The sequence below is a fragment of the Ambystoma mexicanum genome, chromosome 9 (genome assembly GCF_040938575.1).
Source record: "Ambystoma mexicanum isolate Mex_15411 chromosome 9, UKY_AmexF1_1, whole genome shotgun sequence".
Classification (NCBI taxonomy): domain Eukaryota; kingdom Metazoa; phylum Chordata; class Amphibia; order Caudata; family Ambystomatidae; genus Ambystoma; species Ambystoma mexicanum.
This window is the reverse complement of record NC_090931.1, coordinates 228,095,618-228,119,808: the sequence shown is the minus strand read 5'-3', so window position 1 is coordinate 228,119,808 and position 24,191 is coordinate 228,095,618. Positions and strand designations below refer to the sequence as shown.

The 24,191-nt window shown below is 45.5% G+C and overlaps 1 protein-coding gene across 1 annotated transcript in view; it reads left to right on the top strand.

Moving 5' to 3' along the window:
• The first annotated feature begins 203 nt into the window (after window positions 1-203).
• Window positions 204-24,191, top strand: part of LOC138487303 (NXPE family member 1-like) — a 143,134-nt gene continuing 119,146 nt past the window's right edge. The window contains exons 1-2 of the mRNA XM_069613912.1: window positions 204-881; window positions 11,143-11,204. Of these exons, the coding sequence (XP_069470013.1) occupies window positions 244-881; window positions 11,143-11,204 (700 nt within the window). The 5' untranslated portion in view covers window positions 204-243. The remainder of the gene's footprint in view (window positions 882-11,142; window positions 11,205-24,191) is intronic.

Here is a 24,191-nt window from a genome sequence, read left to right as displayed (position 1 = left end):
TGAGTTGTTATAGGTATTGATCCAACTACTGTATCTATTTGTCATGCTTTGTCTCGTTGCCATTGATTTGCGGCTGCTTCAAAGGTGCATTTTGTGCTATTCACCAAGTTAAAACCAAACAGAGCAAAGTTACATGTTATTTTATCAGAATGAGCAATAACACAAGTATTCACTATTTAAATTCAATCTTTTGAGATCTCCTATTTTAGGGATTTTCATGCAGCTTCTACTTCCAGACCCAGCATGAGTGAGACTGAGCTCGAAGTACTTGAGATGTTCAACCGAATAGACGCGCAAGTGACCAAAGTCACTTTCAATCATTTCAACCACACAACGAGCCCTGGAAATTGCCTGGCCACCATTACAGACCCAAAGAATGAGTACTGCATGGGGGATCAAATCATCGTTCGACTCGACATGTTCGATCATCTGGGCAATCGAAAGAAACATGGAGGCGACTTCCTGAGGGCCAGAATCTACTCACCCGAACTCAGAGCAGGGGCTTCGGGAAGAATTGAGGATTTCAACAATGGAACTTACAATGTCAATTTTACTCTTTTTTGGGAGGGAAGTGTTAAAGTATCCTTGATGTTGTTTCATTCTAGCGAGGGAGCTTCAGCCCTGTGGAGAGCAAGGAATGAAAACTATCAATACATACAATTCACTGGAAGATTTAAAAATCTGACAGAGTATGTTCACATAGAGTGTGGTTTTCACATCAATACAACAGAACATGTGTGTGAGTACCTCGACCAGCGGGATGGAGAGTTTTTCTACTGCATGAAGCCTGAAAATGTGCCGTGTGAGGCTTTCATCGACTTGGTGGCCGGCTTCCGACAAAATACACATCTGAGTGATTTGGAAAAGGAGCTCTTTCACAGGTAAACACATCTATTAATATCTTATACTACAGAATATAACTGTAAAAGTAATAAAGATCAAAAAGTATATTGCAGGAAAAAAGCTATGCGCCAATTGAATCCAATGGTAATTGGTGGTGGTAACTTCACATTCCTTGGTAATCGCCTGCCGGCTCCAATGTGAAAATCAATCTTGGGCCTGCCTCCAAACAGAGCAGCGGAACCTGAAATGTATCCCGTAGCTCAGCAGTCATTACATATTATTGCTGAGCTCCTCTAGGTTCACAGTGCACTCTGATTCCTTGTGTAAGGTTCTACTTAATCATTACATTAAAGGACCCATAACAGACAATTTTCTGGTTTTGTATAGTGTGACGAATCCTGAGATGTCGTCACTTCTCCCCGAGGGGGATCCCCTTCCCATGAGGCCAGGGAGGTGAGGCTGGTGCCCGATAGGGGTGGTACCAAGCAGGAGGATCTCATGGGGAGAACATCTACCTCTGGGAATCAGCAAGGACATTTCAGTAGAACTTGGTATTCCAGACCTCCGCCCAACTCCTTTTCACCCCCTTGCCCAATGCTACACACCTCCTATCTGCAAGGTTCATGAGACATCAGTCACTGAGACAAGGAAGAATAGGGATGACTTGACTATGACTTCAGTAAGAGGTACTGAGACAAGGAGGAGGTGCAGAGCCATAAAGAATCTCTATTGGAACTTAATGAGTGTTCAAGACGCCATCGACCATTCAAAACAAAGACTGAGAAAGAACTTACTTTGTCGTCATAGCCTCCCAGAAGGAACCGCAAGCTGGGAGGACATCCAGAGTGGAGAGAAGAAGAGGTTTTTGTCTGGGAAGCAGGAAGGAGAGGTTGCTGCCCGGGACGTAAGAAGGGGAACTGAGGCATCCCTACCTGGTCCGTCGTGCACAGGCCGACTGGATTGCTAGGGAAATGGGGGTTCTGATGCTGCAAGCAGCCGAATGATGTGGTCGTGGAGAGACGCGCAGCCTGTCCAGACTGAAATGCTACAAAGCCGCCGGAGGTGCTGTGGAAACAGCAGGAAAGCATGAGAAGCTAATGAGGACATCAGAAGTGCCTGAGATCGCCCAATGAGGAACAACAGAGACCCAGAATGTACATGGTCTGTCGAGGTAGGAAGAGGAGACAAGAGAAACCTCAAACCAATGGTCTCAAACCTATATATGACACAGAGGAATACTCTACACAGTAGTAGTTGGCAGGAGAGTAAACCAGGTCTACGAGGAATAAAATATAGAGATGAAAATAGGGTCTGGGATCCACAAGTTGAGAAGGAGAGCACCAGTAGTCATTCTCTTCGTGGCAGCACCGGGTAGGTAGTGAACCAGGTCTGCCAAAGCAAATCACTAAATGAACTGAGATATGGATCTGGGACCCACATCGACTAGAGAAAGCTAAGAAAGGCCAGGGGAAGGTAGCCATTCCCCCGTGTCTTGGGAACTGTGAAAATAAAGTCAAGAACTGTCATGCCAAAAATGCCAAACTTTGAGGTGAATTGGCTCAATTAGGAAACAATGCAAAAAAATGTGTGTGATCATTAGAAAATATTTACATTCCATTTTCTCTTTTTAATACGAAAACAATGAACCAGCATATTTTAACCTGAGCAAACTGCCCGACAGGCGTTGGACTGCTCATGGTAAGTTCCTTGTACATCGTGATCAGGCTGTTCTCGAATAATACGTGAGATCCTGGCCAGCACGTCCCTCCAATACCGTGAGATATGCAGACACTCCCATGCCTGAATTCGCTCCTGGCACACAAGTTCAGGGTGGATGGGAAGTGTCTGTGAAGTTTTGCCAGGGTATGATAAACCTGGTGTAAGAAGTTACAATGGATCAAATTAAATTTGGAATTCAAGGATACCTTTTAGGTTTGTCTCAACACATATTGCCAGTCGTCACTTGTGATCTCCTTGCCAAGATCTTTCTCCAACCACAATTTAGGCTTGTCCCCTTCAGGGGATGTCGACCATCAAGCTGTTGTATAGTCATGAGACCAGACGCTCCTCCCCCTGCGACTGTATCAGCCCATGCAGTATTGCTCACGTAGGGGGCTGTTGATGAAAACGAAGGGAGCGCAGCCTTAAAGACATTCTGCACCCGAAAGTACAAGATGTCCAGCAAGTTGGACCTACCCCTATCCTTTGCCTGTTTAAGCAAGAGAAACGTACCATCCACAAAAACATCACTAACAGTTGTAATATGCAGTTTTTCCACCAACTGTAAATATGCCCACTCCGATGTGATCGCCATGCCGACAACATATTTAATGGAAACAGTAGTGAATATAAAGTGTCGATGCGCAGCTTGACTGCCACCTTCTACCATACCGCACAGGTAACTTTCACTATGTGCAGTGATCCGGTAGCCACCTCAGAAGCCCCAAGGATCACTGAGCGCAGGATGTTAGGGGCGACCAGCGCCCTTTCCATCTGGACATGAGGCCAGATGAAGTGGTTGGAATACCAATGCGCCAGGTAATGTGTCTGTGCCGCCCAATAGTAGTGCTCCAAGTCCGGCAGGGCATAGCACAGGCTACCCTGGCCTGTTTCCCAGCCCAGATTAAGTCTAGGATGATTCCCCGTGAATGGAGAAAGCCAGAGGAAAGAAGCAAGGGAATGTTAAGGAATAGATGGAGGAATTTTGGCAGGATAATCATTTTGACAATAAAGATGTGGCTCAACAAGTAAAATGAAGAGCGCATCATCTCTCCACTAAGTCCTGGAGAGATCCCATAGCTCTTCCATAATTATCTCAGAACAGGTTGGACTGGTCCCGTAAGATCTCCACCCCCAAATGCTGAATCCCTGCTGACTCCCATTTGAACCCAAAACCATCTTCAAATGCCAATGTCCCATCAGTGAGTGTGAAAACCACTGATTTGCTCTGATTAACCTGCAGCCGTCAAAACTCCCCAAACGTGACTACCTGGAGCATCACAGGGGACAAATTATGAGTGGGGTCTTTAATAAATAAAGTCACATCATCAGCATATGAAGAAATAATCAGTCTGTGTGGACCCAACTATACACCCATCTGCATGTGCCTCTGCTGCAGGGTGACCACCAAGGGCTTCATTGCAAGAGCAAAAAGGACAGCGACAATGAACAACCCTGCCTCCTCCTGCGTCCCATATGGATGGTCTTAGACCGATCGCGCCCCACCACTATCCTTGCAGTCGGGCCGGCATACAGAAGTGACACAAGGGAAGCAAAACAAGCCCCCAAGCCGAGTTTCTGCAAGACGGCGAACAAATAAGGCCTTTCGCCAGAGTCAAATGTATTTTTGGCACCCAATAGCACTGCAACCTCCTGTGACTCCGGTGCCAGTGCAGCTAATAGACCCAAAAGATGGCATAGGCCTTATGACGTGTTTCTGGCGGGTATAAACCCCTGACTGGTCTGCCAGTACCAACCCAGGCATCATAGGAAGGAGTGGGTTGGCCAGCACCTTAGCAAAGATCTTATTATTCACATTAATTAAGGATATTGGCTAGTAGGAGGCACACTCCTCGGGCGGCTTCCCCTTTTGATGCAATTAAATAATATTGGACTCACGTAGCGAAGGAGGTAGAGGCCCCAGCATGAGGGACTCAGCGTACACCCACAACAGCATATGAGCATGATGGATTCAATTTAAATCCCTCTGCATCATCCTCAAGGGATTCTGTGCCCGGGGACGACACTATCTTCAACTTTATCTCACTAAATACTCTCCCTCTAAACCACTTTGCTCCTCTCGCACCAACTCTCTGTGTGTAAAGCGTTTTGCTAAGCAGAGGGCAGGGGGTCGCTCACTTTCCTCTGCGGGTTCCCTCCATTGGAACAGCCTCTCCCTGCTCCTTGAGCAGGATCTTCGGAAATTCCAGAAGCTCCTTAAGACTTTCCTCTTTTCCTCCTCCTTCCCTACTTTCCTCCTCTGCTAATCTCATAGTTGCTGAATCGGGTCCTCCTCCTTCTTCCCCCTCTGCTCTTAAATATTGTGTTGTAATGTTGTTATGTTTTTCCCTCACTCCCTCCCTCCCTGCACTGTGGGTGCTTTGAAACAGTATATCTTATTGTATAAGTGCCTAACAAGCAAACTATAAATAAATAAATAAATAAACCTTGTAGAACTCCCCAGAGAGTCCGTCAGGACCAGGGGACTTAGAACCGGGAGCTCTTTCATAGCCGCCAAAATCTCCTCTACTGATACCTCACGGTTCAGAGCCTCCCATAGTGGGAAGTCCACCCAATACAGTTCAATGTCATCCAAATAATGCTGCCAACTCTCCATGCCCTGTGTATAACAGGCGGCGTAAAGGTCACTATAACACTCCCAGAATGTCGCTGCAATACATATTTCTACACAGAGAGGAGTCCTCTGGGGAAACCGGATTAACTCAATATGCAAAGGTCTCCTGTCCGCTGCCAGCAACCAGGCTAGGAGGGTGCAGGCTTTTGCTCTTTGCCATATTGCCATCCGGAGTAGTCCCTGACCAAGGATTTTTTGTTTCCTGGCAGCATTCGCCTGGAACCCATCCAGTTCCTGCTGCAACACAGACAACATTTTGGGATCTGCCAGAGACTCATATTCTCCATCCAGGCCCTTCAAACACACCTCGCTAGCTGCTAGTTCTCCCCTTATGAATCGGGGAATCCCATTTTCTTTGGCCATGCAAACACACCCAATATAACATTTAAAGCAGTCCCGGAGCACCCCCTGCGATGAGACGGAGCTGTCGTTGTGTGTAAAATATGACACAATGGGCCTCATTACAACTATTGCGGAATGGGTTAACGGGCGCCGCTAATGGTGGCGGCGCCGTTAAACCCATTCCGCAATATTACAAGGTTCCCTCGCAGGACCCGATGTGGACGTCTGGTTTTACCAGACGTCCAGAGCGGGTCCCGCGAGGGGACCAGGGAGCTAACAACGGGCCGGTCGTAATCGTTCTGTTGTTAGCTCCCGCACCCATTCCCATTGAGCCCTATAGGGGCTCAAATGGGAATGGGTAAGGTCCGGGCCTCCAAACTCGGAATGGCCCGGTAATTCCCCATTCAGGGAACCCGGACCCGATTTTGGAGGCAGCCATGGCACCAATAGCGCCATGGCTACCTCCAAAGTCGTAATGAGGCCCAATCTCATCATGAAGTTCCTGGTGGAAAACTGTATCCGTCAGTGCATCAGGCTTAAAGTGGTAGGTGCCCCCAACCCCACGTCCCTCAGCAATCAGGCACTCTAAAACGACCGGCGAGTGGCCAGAGAGAGTCAGGGGAAGGATCTATCACCCAGAGAAACCCTACCACCACGGGACACCAACCGGTAGTAGAGCATTCAACTAGAGCCATGTACCCTGGAATGAAACGTATAATCACGGACATCCCAGTGCTGCATCCTCCATACTTCCACGAGATTATAGGTAGCACAAATAGCCATTATTTTCCTACTCGACTTGGATTGGCGACCCTTGTTAATCCCAGATTTTACACCATCCCGATGCAGCACCGTATTCAGGTCCCTGCCCCACAGGTATGCAGTGATTATATCGAATCCAAAACAACTAATTCCAAAATAAATAATTTTGAAAAATGGGGATGTGAGAGGAATAGTGGTTTTGACGGTGGGGAAAAGTATTATTTTTAAAAAGGTGTGGGTTTCGGTGGGGAACCCCCTCACCCCCAAAAAAAAACGAAAAAATGAATTCGTTCTTTTGGAATTCGTTATTATTTCATTCGTTATAATTCCATGTAACCATGAAATTCTGGCAAATCTCGGTGGCGAGGGATGACGAGGGAGGGCCTTGTTGGTCTGCGGGGTCCTGGAGGGGGTGAGAGTGTGTCGCTGGTTAACAACCATGGGCCTAACACGGATAGTGCCAATTCCTTTGATTCGGTGATGGTGCAGCTAGCTGGGTGTCAAGATATTACCATTGTGTGGGGCAGGTTACATGTAATTATCGTTAGGCCCATGGGTGTTAACCAGGACTCCGCAGGCCCTCCCCTCATCATCCCTCGCCACAGAGATTAGCTGGAATTTCACAGCCTTATTGATCAGAATCGCCACACCCCTCTCATAAAATGAGAACAAGGAATAATCCCTATGGCGACCCAAGTGAGAGGAAGCAGTAAGATGAGTCTTCTGGATGAACCTCACATCCACCTTGTATCTATGCAGATACTGAACTATCGTCCTGACCTTAGAGGGCTGATTCCCCCTGCCCCCTAATGTCCCATGTGGCTACCTTAAAGGCCACCCACCCTAGGTATTGGAATCTGTAGACATCGCCCCACAGCCAGACATTTCAGAAAAATGCCAAAAACATTATGCCAGTGAATCACTGTATGAGAAAACTCAGAGTTCAAAAACAACACCCCACCAGCACTCCCCCACGCCCCGGAGCAACCCCAATCCACCCGAAATGCACCACCCCTTCCATCCCAACCAGCTAACATTGAACTAGTGCTGCACTCAAGGCGTTAGTGCCCAGGCTACTATGAGCTGGCCCAAACCACCACAGGATAGACAAGAGGCGCAGGCTGAACCCCAGGGCGGTCCAGGCTAATGGATAACAACCACCTCTGCCAAACAGTGACCAGTGTACAGCGACGCAGGCAGACCCATGTCAGTCATGTCCGGATGTTATTCCTGCCTCCCGACCCTCCAGTTCTTCGTTCTTGGCGGCGACCGACTTAAACTGCACCTCTAGTGCAGATTCCTTGGCTGGGAGCATCACAGAGCTGTCCTGGATCCCAGACACTCTGAACTACCTCATCCAGTCGATCACCATGCTTGTCCAGTCGGTGTTGTAGCATATCCACCTTTGATGAGAGCGAGTCCAACTTGGAGTGCAGCCCTCCAATACCAGCCTTGAGATCCAAGAGCATCGGTCTGATGTCCACTTCCGGCTCCTTGGCCGCTAACTCAGGAACAGCCTCCATTGGCCCCGGATCCCTTTGCTGGGATAAGGCACGGGGCGTCCTGGAGGATGAACCTCCTCAAATGTACGTTTCTTCTAGAGTTTGCTGGTCTCGTGCCTTGAAACACTTGTGTATAGGCGCGTTATAAATGCCATATCATATCATATCTTCACCATTGTGGGGCTCGGGGAACATGGGCATCAGACACCACAAGCACCACATGGAGAAGGGGAGCAAAGCCGGGGGATTATGAGGCAAGCAGAGGGAGGTGGACAGCTGCAGCCCCAGATGGACACCCCACAGTTTCCAAAAGCTCTGCACCACGACCACCACGTGCAAGGCGCAGAATCAGGCCGAACAGCCTCAAGCCCCGACTGGACAAAGACCACAAGAAGAAGATAGCTGGGAGTCCTGGCTGCACCACCCGCTAGGCTGACAACATCCAACAGCCACAGACGACGTAGGTCTTGTATTTTTTGTGGCCCAGGTGGGCTGCCACACTGATGGAGCAGGTTGCCAATGCGAGCAAGTATGTGATCACGAGACCCCGGTCCAGGCTCTGCCAATCACAGGATGTAGGAGTAGGCAGCCAGCAACCCGCCACCCACCAGCAGCGTGGCACTGCTATGCATCTGGGGACCTGCCAGTTGCACACTATAGCCCAGGAGGGGCTGCCACACCAGGGGGAGGGGCAGTCACCAAGGCCAGCTATTAAGGAGGCTCCAGCCACGGATAATCCACTCACTGTCAGGTCAATTTATCAGCTGGCGGGCTCTGAACTGCCACTACCTGCCACCAACAGGTCCTTGCTGCGCAGCTGGCCGCCACCCGGCAAGCAACTCAAGGGTCTCAAACCCACCCGACCCATGCTCCACCAGCCTGATGAACATGAGACCTGTCTCCACCAGGCTGCAGCCCTCCGCCGGCCCAGCAGAGTCCAGCAATCCTGGAGGCCGACCCCTCGCCGCCCGCCAAGCGTGTCAGACACACAATCCAGCTGCCACCCCCTCTAGTCCTGGTCACCCTGGCTCTTGGATCCTCCTCAATGGGCACCCCGCAGCACCCAGGCCGCACTTTGTGTATAGGCGCATTATAAATGCCATATCATATCATATCATACCTCCAAGCACTGAGCAGCCTGGCTGAGTTCCGGGCCGTCAGCGTCCACCCTCAGCCGGAAAACATGGCAGCCCAGGAGATCGCCACTCCCCCGGTGCCAGCAGTTGTGAGCCAGGTAGCCGCTGTAAATTTAGCCTCAGCCCACTCCAGCAGCCCGCTGAATGGGCCCAACCTGTGCCTGGGGGCGTCACTCTACAGGCCGATGAGAGCCACTTGGCTCCCTGCACCCAGAGATCCCTGCAGGCACCTTCTGCAATGAACAATCCGCCTGAGAGCAACTGTAATTCAAGATTTATGTGAGCCGGCTCACGGAGCTCATGAGGTGTCCACCGTGCCTGGTGGGGCTCTCTAGCGCCACCCCAGAAATAATGTAAATGAAACATAAATGCATTTTCAGAATATATTTTACATTATAGGAACCCCATGTTTTTTACTTGAATTGAGTTTCCCTAATGGCAGTCATAGTTTATTCAAATTTAAAAAAAAAATACAAAAACAGAGATAATAAAAAATATCATAAAATAGCATACACATCTACATTGAACCTAAAAGCAACCACCAAAAGCATTAACACCATTTGATTTCCCCTAATGCTGAACAGAGTTTCATGATGCACTCTGTTTGATCTACACTACATTGCTCTCAATTGGACGAATGACAGGCAACTGTGGTCCATCCAGTTCTGATTTTTTCTTTGCATTCTGAGACTTCTGTGTCTTGCATTGTCAATGGAAAACGGTAAATTATACACAACGCAAGGAACAAAGCAGTATTGAAGATGGCTCTTATTGAGAGCCCTGACACTGATTAATCAAACACATTTTGAAAAGCTTGTCCTAATCCAAACATTAAAATAAATGGTGATCCCCGAGGCTGAACACAATTTGAAAACCCCACTACCTTTTGAAACAAACATATAGGGAAACTCTATTAGGAAACTATTAGACAGGCTGTCTGCTTTGCTTTTGTAAATGTTTAGAATTGTTCTGAATATAGGAGTACGTGTGCCCTCTGTTGCACCTGGTTTATTTAATCACTGCTCTGTCCTGGTTCTCTTCTTTCTGCTTGGTGTCAGGAAGCGAATAGAGAAATCTTCTGGAGACCTTCAAAGATTATGCTCGGAAGGAATGTTAAGTATTAATCCAATCAGGTTGTTCCAGGTGCTGCCATTCCTATGTCAGGCAATGCTAGAACAGGAAAGAAATGACATGATATGATAGGTTATTTATAACGCGCTTAATACCCAGAGGTTCCTAAGCGCGGACCCGGGGATCGAACCTGTGTTGCTCGGTGTCGCCTTGAGCACGTTGCCCCTGAGCTATCCTCCAGAGAAATGGCAGGCTAAAATGCTGCATCTTTACAGTTCCAGAGAGCTGAAACTACAGGATTATTTTGGCAGCAGATGGCTTTACCATCTTCCAGCCAAAATGAGAAATTATCCATTTTGTACTAGAATCTGTGCTCATTGTTTTCCTCCTCCCCATGCCTTAAAGCACTTGGCTCTACTTTTTTATTCCTGCGATAGAAATCTATTCCCTGAGCCGTCAACATTGGGACAAGTGTTTGGATTATTAGGGCTCCTGCAGCCCAAGGTATCCTCACCCCAGATCTCCTTAAAGACAGCCTATCTGAGGCTCCTACATTGAGGGGGAATACATGTTCTACGGTTTCCTGTGTTGCCCACTCGTATTGGCAAACACAACTCCTTAAAGTTTCCTTTCCACTTTGTCAGCTAATCTGGGACCCCTACTGTAAAAGAAGTTTTTCTGCATAGTTTTGGGTCTTGGTTCCAGGGAATAAACTCATAATCCAGTTGCTCACCTAAATAGCACTTGGCCAGAATCCTGTATGCCAGAATATCAACATGAGAGTATGCATGTGGTTGACAAACCTCTCCACCTTTTTGAAGCGCTCTTTCAGTATTTTACCAGGGCTCCACCAGAAAGGCATAAGGGCCACAGGAATATCTTTAACATTCTCCAGTGGTTCTCCCTTTAATTGCAGCATGCGGGCTTGACCAACGCCAAAACCATCCAACAGTTGGCTTAGGTGCCACCTACAATATTATGGAGACAATATCTGTTCCTACCCCACATAGTCTATTGGTTTTTATTTGCTTTTCTTTTTTGTAATTATTGGTTGTCTTTTTGTAATTATTGGTTGTCTCTTTACATTGAGTAAGCATTTACAGTTTTTCTCTTTTTGTTTGTTGCTTTGAAGGTCCTCCATTGGTGCAGAAATAAAAAAACAGTTTAAAATTATTCAAGTCTCTCAGTGTAACAGTAAGTTTTGTTTTGGATTGGTGTGGGTGTGTCTTAAAGCAGTACCTGGCAGAGCAGGAACAGCAATGCATTAAAAAAGAGCAACCTCTTCACCGCCCAAGGCCTGCGGATAAGGAAAAGCCCATTTTAAGTTTGTTGCACAACACACAGCTGCTACATGACCAAGCTCACATGGAAAAGGGAGCATCGCTCATATTGACAAATACCAAAAATGAGGACACACCGCCTCCTCCTGGTGCCTCCAAGTCCAGCCTTTGAAAGCCAAATGAATGTCATGTTTTTATAATATTACATAAAATACATTTGAAAACTTTTTTTTACTAAATCTCTTCATTAAGATTTGTTTTTGAAAGATGGAGCAAACAAGCCCAGTGTTGATCTGAGCAATGAAGTAACATAATGTAGTCAACAAAACATATAAGTTCCTGTTTCACTACTTTTCCTTTCTTTTAAGAACATCCCTCTTTTCACCTTTCCTCTCGTCCCACCACCTCCCTCCCCCATCTTCTTCCATACACACAAAAACACAGTGTAAGGTTGACGGTTACAGAACATTGCCATGTGTTCAAGGGCACAAGAGCCCAGCTGGAGCACAACCATGTATATCCAACGTCCCGGTTCCATTACTTTTCCATTCAGCCCACTTGTCCGCCCATGTGTCTCTTTTATCTCTTCCATTAAACACCTCCCCTCTCCCTCCAGTCCAAAAAGCACCCTGTCCCGCACTCAGGGGGGCTTCAGGTCTGCCTAGGAGTGCAATTCATTTAACAGTTGGCTCCAGTCCACCACCACCCCATCTTCCAACATCGGATCCCAGTTCCGTTGCAGGATATCTAGCTCTGCCATCCCCCACCTACGGATATCTTCCATCCACTGCATCAAAGACGGACCCTGGGGTTTCTTCCATGCCATGGCCACCCTTCTTTTGGCCAGCACTAACATGCATTGATTGGGCTGGTTGCTTCCGCATTTTATGGCGTTTCCCGCCTGGCAATAATCCCCATGCACATACTCTTGGGACGCATTCAAAATTAGAACACAGTAATCCATAAATGTTTGATACTACGATTTGCCAGAAGTCCACAATCACTGAGCATCCCCATGTCATGTGCCAGATCCCTGTCAGCCCAGTCCCACATCTCGGACAATCTCAAGGGGTTACATATACCCTATGCATGAGTTTGAACTATATCAATTGAATTCTGGCATTTTTCTAAGTTTTTAGGGTCTGTTCCCACATTATCCCCCTATCTGCTTCTGAGATCTGCTCTCCTGCGTCTCTTTCCCACTTGGCCTTAACTGCAAGCTCCTCCATGGGAATCAGCTATTGTCTGATAGATTGGAGAAATCCTGGCACTCCCCTCCCCCTGCGTCAGCAGCACTTGCATTAATGGATTCGTACCGGGTTCCTCCGGGATGTCCGCCCATATTCTTGCCAAGCGATTAACCATTGCTCCATAGGCTAGGAACTGCCCTCCCAAGATCCCATGTCGCTGCCTCCATTACTAAAACGGTATCACCTTCCAGCACCCCTGCCGTATCCCCCTACATTTGAAAACTTAACTTAAAATGCAGTTATTTGTATAGTCAACAATTGCCCTGAAAAGCTGGTGTGAGTGTTACTCTCGGGGAGTGAAGATGGAGACCCCAGGCTCAGACTGGCCTTTAGGGCAATAGGGCAATGCTTAAATCACAAATGTAAATGCTAGTGTGGGAGTTTTTTTTGGTTAAAGTGGTCCACTTCTGTGGCGAATGTGGGCCAGTTTGATGAGTTACTTCACAATATGGCTAGTAGTTTTGACCATCGATGCTGAGCAAATATTCTTTAAATTGCAGAATTTGCATCACATTTGGTCAAAAAACTCCCCCTTGGGTACTATTCAGTCTGTCACAAACGGAATCAATTGCCATTTGCAACGTAGGGCCACTTTTCCATTGGTGTCAGAGACAATTTTATGCCCCAGTCCGACCCTGCCCGGGCCTAGTGATTGCAGAGGAATGCTTGGTTGCATACAGGAACCCACTGAGGAGGGACACAATGGGACACTGCTTCCAAAAAGGATAGCCGCAGGCTTCCAAGTTGTTCACTCCTGCACAGCGTTATGAAGACTCGTTTTGACATATCTGTTGAATGCAATATGTTTTCAAAGTTAGGTACAGGCAGCTTTATGGTGGGAATTAGAAAGCAGCGTCACTATTGTGTTTTCCTCCCACAGAGTCTAAAAGTGTATTTTGTAATATCTATATAGTGTCAGGATATTGTACTGATTTCAATGCAGCAGCTTAGGTTTCTTGGCTGGTCTACCTTGTGACACTACAAAATGTGCTCTCAAAGAAGCCTTCTTGTTTCAGTTGTGGGGAAATATTGTTCCAGAGCCGAGAGCCCCAGAGAGATAACATCTTGGCCCCTCTTTCTGCATTTTAGCATTTGCCTGTCAGATCTTTTTTCTTCTTGTCAATCAGAGTATCTTTGAAGCGGTATATGGCTTCAGTTGGCCAGATAGATAAGTAATTAAGTCCTGTTTCACCAGGAGGCTTGGCATGACCTACACAGAGTCTTAGATCTAATTATTTGCTCATTGGGAGTCAGTGCAGAACTAGAAGTTATGTTATGATATGTTATACTTTGCAGCTTTTGTAAAGCAATCGTCTCTCATTGTCATGGTCTCATAGCACACTATGGGCCTCATTATACGTTTGCCAGTATCCCGCCATTATTACTCTGTAATACCGTTTCCGCCACTCAGTCTGCCAGAATAACTTTTTCCAAGTGGCGGAAACTCAGGTAAATCGCCATTCCATAGGACTCCATGGGGGGATTTACTGATACGTTTTTTGCTGGTAGGATGGCAGATATAACTCCAGCTCCGAGCTATCTATCGGGCAAGTCGTTATAAGCATACGTTAATCGATAAAAAAAAAAATCCTATGCACGTTACCTTAGTTTTCCTCACTTTTACACATGCGAAATCAGGCAGCGGGGCGCGGCCATCTTGTGCTAATCTTATCTGTTGCTGCATCGCCCTAAGGTGAACTGTCCTGGCAGCACTAAATAATATCCCACGCCTCCGAAGCTGACATCACTATTCCTAGCGATGTTCTCCACCTATTTTCATGGAGTTAGCGTGTAGCGTAGCCAAACACGCCCAGCCATCACCTAAATCTTTACGTTACTTTACGCAGAACCTGGAATATCAACACACACATCCTCTCACAGCACAGCGCGTCCCAAATCGGAACAGAAAACACTATTTTTAAAGGAAACACCAAGACTGTGCAATTTATAATGTGCTTTTATTTCACATTTACTGCTCCAAGAACATCTGCCAATTTCCATTTTCAACCAAATGTTTTAGTTTGTTCTGTTCGAACATCAAATCTTTATCATGAGGCACACAGAGTTCCTTTAGGTTGAAGAAGCGCATTGGACGCACCTTGAATCGCAAGGCTTCTGCATCAGCTGCTTGCTAGACCACCATAAACGATGTCAGGTTGCACCTAGTTTCTGGTACCGCCAAAGTGCATATCAGTCCTGGGCGATCGTCCCACAAAAGAGTAATTGCGATCCAGCCATTTAGGTTTATCTGCCACTGCCTGTTGAAGAACCCATCACTGGGTATCTGGAAACGATAACATTGGCAGAAAGGGAGTATGTAGCTGTGTAGAAAACATAACAGAAATATATTTCAGTAGCCGTTCCTTATTCAAATGTATCCATGTACCCTTTAATACAGCACCAGGTGAAACGTAATAATGAACACTAACCAGAAACAATGGAAACACAGAGAAAACATCATGGAAAGTTGGAGTTTACGATGTGCTAGAGAGGTTAGTGCTGTGGAGTATGTTTATCTCACAATGGGATGCGGATGCGGAAGCTGATGGAAGAATTCGAACAACACGTAGACGGCATTATAAAGGAATATTTACAATGAACTTGGCGATGGTGGAACCTGGGGGAACTCATACGCATACCTCTCAACTCACACACTTTTGGCGGGTGTCACCGCCACTTTTGCAGCTCTCTCACCCGCCAATCTCCCTACATGCCCATAGGAACCAAATGGGCGTTCACCTGCCAAATACAAAATCGGGTGTTTCCACCCACCCAGGGGCCATGAAATGTTGAGAGCTATGCCATACCTTGAGTGCATTTCATTGCTGGACTGCCCATGTGCCCGGGACAAAGACAAATACTTACAGGTTGTGTTTGCGTGTCGTCACAATATGCCCCAACCAATATGCCCCAACTTCAGTAACACTTACATCATATTTGGTATTTCCATTCTCTTGGCGTAACGCAGAGTGTCCGCTCAGTTCAACGGTTTTCATGAAATGAAATTACATGTTCCTTTGTCCAGTTTTAAAATGCTGAACCTTATCATGTTTGCAGGTATTAGACACCTCCTGTCCCTCAATCCATAGTGAATCCTCCCTTTCTCCCAAAGACGAAAAACAATTGAGCCTTCTTAGGACAGCTTATGCTAAGTTTCGTTTTTGTGAATGAAAGCTACAAATCAAAAACATACCGTATAGGAAGCCTCAGTGTGAACAGCCCACAAGCAACATCAAACACAGTGAGTGACCTTCACTCCATGGGAGCAATTAGCCCTGCCGTCCAATGTGGCATTCAAAATCTGTCCTCAACTGGTTCTCCTCCTATCTTTCTAACCGCACCTTTGCAGTTTCCTGGGGTGGCTGCACCTCCCCCACCTTGCCTCTCAACCACAGAGTCCCCCAAGGTTCTGTCCTTGGCCCCTTTCTTTTCTCTCTCTACACTCCCTTCTTAGCCCCTATCATCTCCTCCTTTGTTGTCTCACACCATTTCTATGCAGACGATACCCAGCTTTTCCTCTCCTTCTCCTCCTTCACCCCTGACATCCATCTTAAGCTGTCCTCTTGCCTTTCCGCTATTAAATCTTGGATGCACTCTCACTTCCTTACCCTAAATATGGACAAGACTGAAGTCCTATTCTTCACTGCCAATACTCTTCCTCCTCCCTCTCCTCCTCCTTTCATTCTCTTTTCCCCTTCCTAACTCCCCCTTTGACCCCATATCCGTAACCTTGGTCTTCACATCGACCCTAATCTCTCTCTCTCTCTCACCACATTTCTCTTACTGCCAGATCCTTCCACTTTCACCTTTACAACATCCATAAAATTTGACCCTTCCTAACTTTCCATGCAACTAAGCTTTTAATCACCTCCCTCATCTTCGCCAGACTCTTCTATTGCTCCACTCTCTTCTTCAGACTCCCCTCCTCTCACTTTAACTCCCTAAAATCTGTCTACCACTCTGTCATCCACTCTATCTGCCTCCTCTCACCTCATGATTCCATCTCCTCTTCCCTCTCTTCACTAGACTGGCTCCCCTTTCATTCCCAGCTCAAATCCAATTTCCTCTGTCTCGTCTTTAAATCCCTCTATGGTCTTGCTCCACCTTACCTCTCCTCCCTCCTCACTTTCTATGCTCCTTCTAAACCCACTCCGCTCTGCTGATCTCTTCCTACTCATTTTCCCCCCTCCACCCTGTGCCCAATCCCGCTTCCGCTCCTTTCAACTCCAACTCCTTGCTCCCTTCCACTGGAACTGCCTCCCTCTCCCCATTTGCTCTATTTCTTCCTATTCTACCTTCCGCACTTCTCTAAAATCCTATCTTTTCCATTCACCTCCCTAACATATTTAGTTCGTCCCTCACCTTGATCTTTTCCACACCTCATACAGCTTCTCTGACTGTGGTTCTTCTCCTTTCATGCTTAACCACATCACATATGTAAATTGTTCCTTAAACTGTTCTCTGGTACTTGATTCAAATGTTGTTATGTATTGCTCGTTGTAATTCTTGTTGCCCTTTTGTAAAGCACTTGAGCGTAAAGCGCTATATGAAACCGAATAAATACAAATACAAATGTTTCATATAAGTGTATTAACGCTGTGCTAATTTGTATACTTTGAACTCCATTTTGTGTCCTTCCAAACACCAACTTTTTCTAGGCCCTCTGCCCATCTTGCGAAATATTCACCCTCCTTCTTCCAGCGCCGCGCACAGCCAGACCCCACCATCTTTGTCCACTGTCAGTTCAGCGCGTCGCCTGTTCTCACGGAAATGCAGCTATTCCTTTTTGCAAGTAGCGAGTATCGAGCTCTGACAAAATGTGCTCATCCAAGAATGTGAGACCAAGGCCTGCTCCAGCGTTAGTGCCCCATCCATCTCTGTTGACCGACTCATGCCGTCTCCACCACCTCCCTGCCAGGCCGTGGCCCCCTGAACCCATGCCCCCTATTCCCTTTGGACGCATCTGGCCACCAGATCCTACCACCGCACCACCTCCAATTCACCTACCATATAGATGACAAAGAGGATACATTTGAAAAGACAATTTGGACGCTTAATACTTGTTAGTACCTTTAATAGCTTTGAAATTCAAGTTAAATAGATTTCCCTTGGTCATGCACAATGTACAGACATTGTGGAACATACACACTGCTGCTAATCCTTTATACCGGGAAGTCAAATCTTCAACCAGGTCCGCTTTTGGTGGACAGGGCTCGCTTGCAATGTTTTGTGGCAATGTATGTGCCCTAGGAACAGAATCAGGACCGATTCCATCAGTATGCATGGCCAACACAGTCAAAGTGAGATCTTTCACAAAATCGAATTCCATTTCCCGGTATATCGGCTTGGCCACCCTTTTTTTGCTTTGTTTGGAAAAGGTCATTGTGCAACAAAGCATTCCAAAGTTTCCTGCAGTTCTCGATTGTTCTCTGCCCACATTCTCATTATGCACTAATACGGCTAGTAATGTTCGATATTGCATGCCGTCTATGCCGAAATGCAACCTCTTGGGCCTGATGTTCGAGGGATTTTATGAAACCAAGTTTCTCCATGGCCACTGAGGATTGACTTTGGGACACCTGCACGACCTCCGAACTCACATTTTTTTTAGTTTCCATGTCCTGAAAGTGGTATCTATAGTATTTTGCTGAAAATCTGGGGCTGCATCACTGTCCATCGCCAGCTAGCCAGAACCGTTTGCCAGAGAATGTCCTTTCAATTGTCATTTGTTCAATTTTCCAGGCTTGACTAATAGCGGGGAATAAGAATTCTCTTTGATATTTATAGTACTGCGTTGTAGCAAGGAATTGAAGTCCCACAAATTGACAGAAACTGGGCAACTTACTAAAAGTCAAACCACTGAAAAGTAAACCTGCTGAACACAGTAGATTTCCTGCTGGCACTTTGCCCAGCATCGGTCCATCGGACCATAAAAATGTATCATGGAGGTGGGCACAGGTGGCTTGTATTTTCAGGTTAGTGCCTTGTAATAGACGAGTCACAATCACCAATGGCTCCCCGTACATTTTCCCCCTCACTGGATGGACACATTTCAGCATCAGTATAATCTCTTCGAGGCAGCTGTCGAATATAATGTATTTATGCTCCTTTATTAGCCACTTGTCCTGCATGATTGTGGTTGGACACATTTCAGCATCAGTATAATCTCTTCGAGGCAGCTGTCGAATATAATGTATTTATGCTCCTTTATTAGCCACTTGTCCTGCATGATTGTGGTTTGTGACTCAACTGTGGTGGAGAAATCTCTTGAAGTAGAACAACTGTAGTCGAGATCTTTGGCAAGTTCCTCGGTCAATTGGGTTGAGGCTTCAGTCTCTGTTAGTTCAGCTTGTGTTATTTGCAAACAAATTGGACAAACCATCAACGTCGATTGTTTATTGGGTGACCTTTTTTTGCGGGTGTAGATTGTGTCAAGTGGTCAGGGAGTAATTCAAAATCACCTTCATTATATTCCATTTCATCTTCATCTTGTCGAGTTCTCACATTGTAGCAATGCTCCATCAACACTTTGCTTGCTTCGCCGGTCACATTCAATTCATTTTCTGGCCATTGGGCATAAGCATCTCGAGTCTGCTTATTGACCGGACCACGCTGCGGCTCAAATAGTAGTTGCTCCATGGTTAAATCTGTTTGGCAAGCAGCATCTTCGGTTTCATTTGTTGTCTGTGTCTTTATACTTTTTTTCCTTCTGGGCCTCTAGGAGATGGGTTGTAAAAACATGTTCAATGTAAATCAAACATACAGTAGATATCACTTAAGATAAAAAAAAACATGCTATGAAGGCAACACCAGCCCAAAACACTTTTAGTAAATGAAATTGTTTTCTTGATTTTCTGTGAAACCGTGGTCTTTTCTGTAACGACCGCACCAGCAAGCTGTACCACCACCTCTGATCCATGTGCCTCCACTTCTAATTCACGACCTTGTATACATTCTGTAAGTATAATATTCATTAAAAAAAACTAAAAGTCAAAGATATTTTAAATTAAGATCTTTCATCGCACACATTGCTTACATACATACCCTTGTAAACAGTGTACGTCATTTAGTCAAAATATAAATATCTAATTTCACCAGATTGATGGCAAGTGTACTTGATGAGAGATCACTGTGCAAAACATACTGATTGTAATGTTGCCCTCAAACATTTTGCAATGTGTCCGGCATTAGGGTACAAATGTTAACGTTAGAACTGTAATGATAAATGTTTGAAACACTGCCCTTTTATATGAATGCCACTGTCTAATAGTATCCTATGTAGGATTTACTTTGTTTCAGTCAAGGGGACTGTCAGTACGCATACCTCATACTCTGGACCAGCTCCAAAGGATGATGTCATTGTAGTTGAAGTACCAGCATCCCCCTGTAACAGAGAACTTGTTTTAGTAATGATGAAAACAGCGAAATGGAACATAGACAATAGGATGCAGACAAGAATACATATAAAGAGAAACCCATGAATGACACATAGTGTAAACAACTGATAGGATACATAAACAATTCCAAGCATAATACGTTCTCGTAATTTAAAAATGAAATAAAATTACCTGGTAGGCGCTCGAAGTTGTTCTTTAAGCCGGAAAACAAATGGATGCAGAATCTTGCTCCTTCATTTTCACTGCATTGTCACAAAGTGGTAAAAGGCAAAATTAGATTTGCATTCCATATGTGGGAAGATCCAACTCTCGATAATATGAACTTCCGCAAGTCTGTAGGGCCCACCATTGGTATACTGGACGTGTCAGTGGTGTCATCTCTTGCGAGGGTCTGTGCTTCCGTCAGTATGCTCTCCTAAAAAAATGGACATGTCAAGCAAGCGATTATGAAGACAGTATGGTTCTTTTGAAGGGCACTATGGCATTGTTTTCTATGGTCATAATTACTTTCTATCATGCTCCATAAACCAGGGACAGATGTGTAGTAAAATGTGGTATAGTTAAAAAGGTAATACAATCTGGTAAATATGTAAACTTTAGTACGACACATTTACAGCGAAAGCACCAATCCGTTCATGTAGTTACCTGTTCAGTACCCCACTGCCCACAGCTAATTCATCATCCGGGACTCACCTGAGGCAGCGTGTGCATGAATAGAGTTGGAATTGCATTTGGAAGCAATTTACATGACGTTCTGAGTCTAAGCTTTTTTGTGTACTGAGATTGGTCATACATATCCGGGGTAAAGTGCAGGCTGCAGATGCGGAATCGATTGGCCCTCAAGTGTCCCAAGACATCCTGGGCTCTAATTTCAATCTCGTCCACCGCAAATCCACAATGTCGAACCCATTCTCTTATTAAATCAATATCCCTCAGGATTGTATGCATTATTGTGCCCTTACTGTTGTCATGGCTCTTAGAACGGCAACCGAAAACCATACAAGCAGGCATTCCTGAAAAATATGTATTAAAAAAGTACACATAATTACAAAAGAAATTCTACTGAATGCGTGAGATTGATGTCATTATATCGATGTGTTTTACGCAATGTTTGTTTTGGTCAAAGAAGCAAAACCTGTGTAGCGTAGTCGAATATACACTGGAATAACTTTCATACAGAATTGATTGATGTGATGGAAATCGTAACGTGTTAAAAGTCCGTTGAATGTAATTTCATGCATCAAAAGGAAACATGCTTATAGACATGGTCTGAGAAAGATGCAATTCTATCACAATTGACACTGATGAAATTTGCTACATATCTAGATCCGAACACCTTAAACAGTAGACAATGGTAAAGTCAATGAGATGAATGAACATTACACTACTGGGTACATTCGAAATAGATAGAAATTTTGAAATCAGAAAGAGATGATTAGGTGACCTGCCCTTACCTTGACTAACAAACAATTAGATTCAGCAAGCAAAGGTAGTTAGTAGCAGGAAAACAGGTAGCGCGATCAAGAGTTGACTTCCAGTGCTCACAGATGTTCACAGGTAGCACAATCACGAATTGACTGGCAGTGCTCACAGATGTTCTCAGGATAAATATCAAGGGGTTTATAAAGAATTAGAAAAGTGGGTGTGTATGTGAATGAGTGACATGTTTCTGGTGTGGACTGCTTCAGGGGAGCCTGCCTGGAGACACAGGGTCTGAGGAGGCCATGTGTACAATGGCCCCTGCGCATAAAATGCCTTTGAAGTGTACATGGTGTTTGGCACCTTGGCTGTTCCCACCCTGCCAGCCCCCTTGGGAGGGCACAACCACAGGTGCGAACTGCCATTGATACTGGAGGGGGGATGGAAGGACAAGAGGCGTGCAGAAAAGGCCAGGAACACGCCTGGATGGAGACACACTTATGTGGATTGCAGGGGCGCAGTCTGCTTCAGGGGAGCCTGCCAGGAGAGGGTCCACATTGTTTCCCCCTTCTCTCTTTTCTCCCCCCTCCTCCCGATAAGTACAGCAACCAGTCCTGTATCCTGCTACGCCCAGTCGGGAGAGCCTGCACGACCAAGAGAGTGGCCACTAGGCGTCTGTGGTGAGACATTTTTTTCTATATGCCCACCACAGCCAATTAAAGATAGCAGTTCATATGTTTACTCTATCTCCTATATCAGGTCCTTCCCACTTTCTCTCTTTAGCATTTAACAATAGGCAACTGTTTTTCCTTTAGGTTCTGATTTATTCACCCCGTTTGGTACTAATTTACCGTGAAAAGTCCGGCAGGCAAACACAACTACACCAAGAGAACAACTGACCCATGTTTTTCTCTTGGTCTATTCACTACACGGGTCTCTCAATTGCCCTGAAGAAGGCGGCTCTCACGTCCCTCTAATTTGGTTACAAGATGGACGCCATGGCCGCCGAAATGTCATTTTTCCAAGCAAGGGGACCTATGAATCAAATTATTGTGGTTAAGTGAGACAATACTGCATATTGATTGTTTCTCCTTGATGTGGAACTTCCACCAAGATACCCCCTGCGACGTTGGCACACAACAAATTGGGATCATCTTGTCCCAATATAACTTACCAGAATAGACATTCGAAAGTTGGGAATTAGATAGAACCCACTTCATTAGACAGTTCCAAGATTACTGGAACCACCAAGGAATTTTCTTCGACACCAATATTCCCAGGAACCCAAGTTGTTGTTTAATATAGATATGTGTTATATGACTTGCACATTCCAAACACTCCTTTGCTTTTTTCTTGTTCTATGTTCAATTTTTGAATTTCTTTTCACAACACCATGTTTAAGTTGTATTATTGTGTTTGTTGGATCTTTTTGAAAATACTATGATTCTTTTCTATTTGTAATCAATGACAAAATTGCTTTGTACATATCTGTAAGTATGCGTTTTCAATACAAGGTAATTATTTTTACAGCCCCTCATGTGCGTGTGGGTTTTCCTTCTGGACATTTTCTTTGGGTTAATTAATTGTTTAGGATATATTCCATTAGTAAAACCAGCTAAGGTTCCTTGACTTCACAAATCAGTCTTGCTTTATTCATTGACAAATTATCAAGTTGAACCTTTCGCAGTAGCAGTACTACCTTCTTTGTATCAGTTCATTTTGTGCCCGAGTCTGCTACTTCTCACCACTGGTACACCGAACATTTGGGTGCAGAGCCTTCCAGGAGACAGAGGGTCTGGGGAGGCCATGGGTGCAATGGCTGCTGCACGGAAGATACCTTTGAAGTGCACATGGTGTTTGGCACCTTGGCCCTTCCCACCCTGCCAACCCTGCCAGGACAAGTGAGCATGTCCTTGATTCATAAAAGTTGATTTGTTTTTTATTTTGTTGCTCCATGTGTAAAATGGCCCCTGTGCGGTAGATACCTTTGAAATGTACACAGTGTTTGGCACCTCGGCCGATCCCACCCTGCCAGCCCTGCCAAGACAAGTGAGCGTGTCCTTTATGCACTGAAAAATTGAAACAACTATTCATAAAAGTTGATTTGCTTTCTATTTTGTTGCTGGTGTTGATGGCACATATGTACTACAATTTGTATACTTCGGGTTGCAGCACATTGTGGGAAAATCCCCTGTACTGAGTGCTCTCACTGGGGAATTTGGCTCAAATGGCACCAACAACACAGGCCGGTATTCGGGTATTACTCGTCGAACGCGGTATCCAAGCCTCCTATGAAGCACCATGTAAACGCACGATAGGCCACCAGCCTGTACCACCTGTGGCAGAGAAACATACAACCTGTAATTAAATGAACATGATAAAGAGTATCAAACCTTAGTTGGAATTGCAATCTTGTATCCTATGGCATAGTTGCCAGTACAAATGTTACTTCATGAATCATTCAACTTGGGCTTTAAAGTGTAGACACATTACAAACTTGAACACCCATGCATTCCATAACGTTTGGGGCACAGAGAAATATTGTTTCTTGGTTGTGCGTGAAAGAAACATAAGATGAACACTATGATTTCCCCAAATCACGAGAGATGTATTGAATTGCCAGACTACATTCATTTGGCAGTGATAGATCAAAGTTACAACAATATAGGATACATATATAATACATCTAGAGTACACTTACTCGTTACTTGGATTGCGAGAGCGAACTGTTGCGCGAAGTTTGTGCATAAGCACCATCATGATCTTCTAAATGGACCTTGTGAGGCAGGCTGCCCTGAAGTCATGCAGCTCGGTAACACATAGCGGTGGTGTTTC